General features: G+C 43.8%; 1 protein-coding gene across 1 annotated transcript; it reads left to right on the top strand.

Moving 5' to 3' along the window:
- Positions 1 to 587: 587 nt before the first annotated feature.
- LOC311045043 (insulin-like growth factor-binding protein 1) lies at positions 588 to 5,017 on the top strand (the record flags this gene model as incomplete). Its single annotated transcript, XM_084056854.1, has 8 exons — positions 588 to 644; positions 1,674 to 1,919; positions 2,007 to 2,198; positions 2,328 to 2,414; positions 3,693 to 4,023; positions 4,176 to 4,315; positions 4,562 to 4,690; positions 4,892 to 5,017. The coding sequence occupies 8 exons, from the start codon at positions 588 to 590 to the stop codon at positions 5,015 to 5,017; spliced, it is 1,308 nt and encodes a 435-aa protein (XP_083912980.1).
- Positions 5,018 to 6,000: the final 983 nt, after the last annotated feature.

Here is a 6,000-nt window from a genome sequence, read left to right as displayed (position 1 = left end):
GACAGCAGACGACAAACATAAAACATGGATAAGCCGCCAAAAGTAAGTTGAGAATATACTTGTTTTACTCTATGGCTTTAAATTATATTAAAAAGAATATTTTGTAAATGCAGTGACTAGAAGTGATGATGGGGGGGGGGGGGGGGGTCATGGATGGATTAGCAGGCCTACTGGGCACAGGCCCACTGGCCCTTAGACATAGACCTTCTAAGCCAGAGCCACATGAAGGCACTGTCATTAACTTCACATTTCTTGCTCTAGAGTTGAAGGGCTCTGTCTATCAATAACAAAGGCCCAAACATCCAAACGTCTAAACTGAAAACCTGTATGAATAGCCAAACATTTACTTTCAAGATGTATCAAGAAAGACATGATACATGTGCTTTCAATGAATGTTTATCCTCTTGATGATTTCTGTAGACAAATGCAAATTAATCTAGACACTTTTAAGCTCATAGCATATAATACAGTTTTACATAAACATAACATTGAACCTTCAATGCATAATTACATTACCACATATCATTGTACAGTCCATAGAACCACAGTACAATCCACAGAATCAACCAATTAACAATATGAACTGAATGTCACAGCCACAGGTAGGGGGCTGGGGAGGTGTCAAGAAGAAGAGACGCAGAAAGGTGAGAACAGGGGGGGTCCGGGGAGTGTGAACGTAGCATAAACCTACTGCCTTCCGTGTCTACATGAACTATCGCAACACTGTATACAATGGACGGATTCCAAACAAAGAGTTAAAAATAGGGATTCAACAGAAGTTCTAAGGGGCCATGGAGAGATGGACAAAAACACGATTGTGGCAATTATGTAAAGCTGTGGCATGAAGGTAACATGATGTCTTTTTCCACCCCATCTGTCTGTCTGAATAGGCCCCTCAATCAAAATAACAACATGGGCCTCCAGAGCAGTCAGCATGTTCACCATACTGTACAGTTGAGTTTTGCATGACATTAGAGATGCTGAGAGTGTGCTGCCTGTTGAAGCATTTTGTGCTTGGAAATATTATGCCATGCCTAGGTTATCTAACCCAGTGGTTCTCAACCTGTGGGTTGGGACCCCCAGGGGTCACATGATTTTGGGGGGGGTCCTCAGATGACAGTAAAGTGACAATTTAAGGACTTTGAAGACGATTTTAATTCCTGAATTGAAAAAAAGATCATTACTGCATCAAAAGTAATCAACAAACTATACATATTATAAAACGGGTCAAGGACACGTGAATCCCGCCCACTACATTTGATTGGGTAAAGCGCGGCCTGCTTCCTGATCTGAAGGCACGCCCACTCCCACACAGTGCAAAACAAAAATAACGTGTACACACGTTATTTTTATTTCAGCCATTTTACAACAGATGAATTCATACAGATGGATGGAAATGATTCTTCCCATTATGCAAAATTATTGCAAAATTATTGCGACGTCTCAAAAAGCCGCGATCAGGCGATGTGCAATCTGGGAACCCATTCAGCGGGGGCACCACCTCCTTTTTTTTTTTGTGTAGAAACAGAAACTCAGTTAGGCTCCCCCCCTTTCTTAGTCCACTTCCTCCCGGGTGCTTCTGTGTTTATTCGACAACAACAACAACAATACATTGTTTAAGGCAGTGGTGCCGACAGATTCTGCTGTTAGGCGATCTGTAATAATTGTGACAGGCCTACCAACAGGACAATGTCACAGTGGAGACGGCAGAAGGCCGAGAGGACAGCGTCCCAGTGGAAGGCCGAGAGGACAGCGTCCCAGTGGAAGGCCGAGAGGACAGCGTCCCAGTGGAAGGCCGAGAGGACAGCGTCCCAGTGGAAGGCCGAGAGGACAGCGTCCCAGTGGAAGGCCAAGAGGACAGCGTCCCAGTGGAGACAGCAGAAGACCAACAGGAGAGAGGCAGAAGGGGCAGTCCTGAAGTGAGTACCAGTAATGAGTCATTCGATTATTGTACATTGTTTTGATCTCTGCCAAGTCCTGATGGTGTGAAAATGAATTAAAATCAGGGTGATGGTGGTTTCAAATCCCCACAGAGTGGATACTTCACAAGGCAGAGGGCAAGGGAAGCCCAAGGGGGAGGAGCATTTGTCTACATGGAGGAGCGAACAGAAGATGAAGAGGACAGCAGCCATGACTTTGTGGTCACAACAAAAGACCAGGGGCTTCCTGTCAAGAGACGCAGAAAGAGACGCAGAAAGGCGAGTACCAGTAATATACATATATATATAATATAATATATATTAGATGTTTCAGCTTTTAAAATAAAGAATCAAGGCTTCTGTATAACCTTTTTACCTGCATTTCTCATCAATGTTGTCACCTTTCAGGCCAAGGTGGATCTCTATCCCGAGTGGGTGAGAGCTGTGATGATCAACATTGAGGAGGCAACAACTCACGAGTTGGTCATTGAGAAAGTCAAAACAAAACATATGCTAACTTCTTTTGAAAATAATTAAAGAAATCCTATGCATATTAAACTGGGTGTACTTCAAATTAATAAGGTTGATCGCTGCGGGTATTAAACAACGCACCAAACAGTACCTAGAAGGGTCAAGTGTAGGCCCAACCCGGTCCATGTCACTTTAAGGTATAAATTTGACCCAGCAGGGGGATGGATTGAGTCACTTTTTCTCAACGTCTGGTTCGGGGCCCACCAAAAGGTCCAAATTGGCCATTTGTACAATGAGTTAAAGAATCTCTGAGGATTTTACAGTGTAGATTTGGGTCCCAGAGATTAGGGGAAAAAAGAAAACGGTGTATCAAGTGGGACTCCATGGCCTAATGCATGTCAATCTGGGGGTCAGGGAAATGAGAATGAGGTTGGATTCACTGGATTGAGTGACATCATGGGGCCAAATGGCAGCCAGAGAGTGCGTGGCACTTGTGTGCATTAAGCATACAGTGTGTAGTGGTGTCTACAGTTCTGCCCAAATAGCTGTTACAAATACTACAACAAGGAAACAACCAATTACTACAGACTTGCTTTGCACAAACATGTTATGATCGCTGTACAGGATCCATAATACTAGGGTTATGCAATGCTAAAGGAGAATGATCTTGTTTGTGTGTCTGACTGATAAGGACCTTTGAACGCCTGACAAATATGTTTTTTTGTTTGGGTTTTATTTATGATGTGGCGTCAAAGCACATTTCATCAGCATTAAACCTGATTTATACAGTACTACACATACAATTCAAGTATCACTACATGGTTAAACCATAGATAATATATCATGAGACACAGGTTGTCCCCTATCTTATAAATCATTGGATAAGGCTCATCTTGTATTTTCACTTTGTTTGATACATTTTCATAAAACTGTGTGTGACAGACAGTTGCCATAATGTTGCAGGATGCAGTCATAGATTTAACATCAAAGTTATCCAACAACACTTTGTTTTGATGTACTTGTGTATGTTCCTGAGTCAATATTGACAATGACCCTTGTGAACCTCAGCCTGAATCTACGTACTTCATGCAGGGTCATCCACCCACATACAGCAACTTGGTCAAAAATATTTAATATACTCCCTGTGTCAAACATTAACCACTCTGGAGGCCAGATTGCAGTATAAATAGTCGTTTCGGGGAAAAACACTTCAGAAGGAAAACGACAGCTTCAGATTACAAACAGAAAATACAGAAACAAAAGGAACAACTGGAGATGTTTGGAATCTCTGGATTAAATCAGAAGCTGGTGCTTATTGTGGCAGTGGTGCCTCTGACGCTCTTGGCAGTAGTGAGGACGTCTCCGGTGGTGCGCCCGGAGCCCATCCGCTGTGCACCCTGCACACAGGACAAACTCGACCAGTGTCCTGTCATCCCCTCGGGGTGCAAGCAGGTGCTGAGGGAGCCAGGCTGTGGCTGCTGCATGGCCTGTGCCCTGGAGGAAGGGGCGTCCTGTGGGGTGCACACGGCCCACTGCGCTGAGGGGCTCCGTTGCACTCCCAGACCTGGGGAGCCCAGACCTCTCCACGCCCTTACCAGAGGACAGGGAGTCTGTACTGAGGACCAGGGCCAAGGTAATCCCATTGTCCTTTATCTACTCGCGTACTCTTGTCATCTGTTATTTCTGTGTTCATAGAAATGTTTCAAACTGGTGACCGCCACTATGTTGGACATTCAAAGACAAACCTCTATTTGATGCTAACTCTTATTTGTTTGACCTCCACAGAGGAAGCTGATGGAGTCCCTGACCACGGGTCCCTGCATTACCTCTTGGGGCTCAACGCGCCATTAGAGCCACAGAATCCTGACGCTCAGGAGAGCATCAAGGCTAAAGTCAACGCTATCCTCACCAAACTGGTACAGCAGGTGAGAAAACATCATGACTTACATGTCAATTTAACTCTGAAATGTATAAGTTGTACACTTTTAAGAAGTGCTATCGACAATAATTAGAAATTAACTTAATCTCTATTTTTTTTATTATTATCAATAAAAAATAATGCCATTTTTAGCTTGTATGTTGTTGATCTGTCAACCGTAGCCTAATAGTGCTTATGCATTTAGCATAATATACATAATCTGACTCTACCTCCTCATGCTATCTTCTCTCAGGGCCCCTGTCATATTGAACTCCACGCGGCACTGGACATGATAGCCAGTTCTCAGCAGAAATTAGGAGACAAGTTCACCACTTTCTACCTACCTAACTGTGACAAGCATGGCTTCTATAAGTCCAAACAGGTGAGAGACTGCTATATCAAAGCTATAAACATATTACAGCAGGCGTACCATTGGTTTCACACACGGCAAAATACTCAGTGTTCATTCATTTGCATCACTGAAGAGTGTACAAATGGTTAGGCTACATTTGAACAGTCGTCGTCAGTGTTAAATAAAAATGTGCAGATGTCCTCATACGTTTTGTGTCTTTCTGTGTCTCAGTGTGAGTCATCTCTGGTCGGGCCGCCCGCTCGCTGCTGGTGTGTGTCCTCCTGGAATGGGAAGAAGATCCCGGGTTCCAGTGACCTGCTGGGTGACTCAGAGTGCCACCAAGAACTTACTCACTGAAGCATGGACACTGCTGCACAAAATACACACGCACACACGCACGCACACACACACGCACACACGCACACACACACACACACACACACACACGCGCGCGGAAACCACCACACAAATTTGATTTAATTTGTCAAAATGGCTAAATCAAGCACACACTCATATACATAAGCACACAACATAAAATCCTATTTAAGAGAAGTACCATCGACTAGGTGCACGTATCAACAGTTATTTATTCAAAGCTGGTATATGCTGTCTAGCATGAGCCCATTTGTAATTTTTTTTGTTTTTTTTAAATGTTTGCCTACTTTTTTTTTATTGTAAATAGGGCACAAATACTGTACATTTGTGTTTCTGACTAAATAACTCCTCTGCTTGAGACCACAGGTCTCCAGCTTTGCCAAGCCCATTTCAGAGTCTACAGGATCAGTAAAAAAAAAAAAAGGAAAGAAAAATAATAATTCAAAAGGGAGTGCTGTGCGTGCTACGCAAAACGACACAGCTACTCATTCTTACAGTGCTGTAATGCATCTTGAGCTCGATATATACTTAGTCGTACGACAGTGTCCCGCACCACAAAATAGCTGATCTACAAGTTCGCAACGCGTCGCGGCTTGTGGAGCTGATATTTTTGGCACGACACACCGTAGTACGACCAAGTATTCCTCGACGTTTCCTCAATGGGCTATTGGGGGAAATACTTAAAATGCCGCAAGTATGTGTCCGACGGCCCAGCACAAACATATCAGGGCTCGTCCAAGCCACCGTGCGGTTTTGGTACGGGCCACTCTGCATGTGTCTACCTCTACTGGGGCTCTGCAGCTCTACAGGTTTAGCAAAGGTTCACTGGAGCTCTTCTCTGGTAGCTCTCCACAACCTCGTTCCTCACGTTATATATATATAGGGCTGTTTGTTTTGGTTTTGTCATTCTTATGATGATGGCCTTTTATGTTGTTCTCTCTCTACTGCAGTGTGAAAGTATTTAT

Source organism: Gymnoscopelus microlampas (assembly GCF_963454915.1).
Source record: "Gymnoscopelus microlampas genome assembly, chromosome: 5".
Classification (NCBI taxonomy): Eukaryota; Metazoa; Chordata; class Actinopteri; order Myctophiformes; family Myctophidae; genus Gymnoscopelus; species Gymnoscopelus microlampas.
The sequence above is the reverse complement of the archived record's forward strand: the minus strand, read 5'-3'. Positions and strand labels throughout refer to the sequence as shown.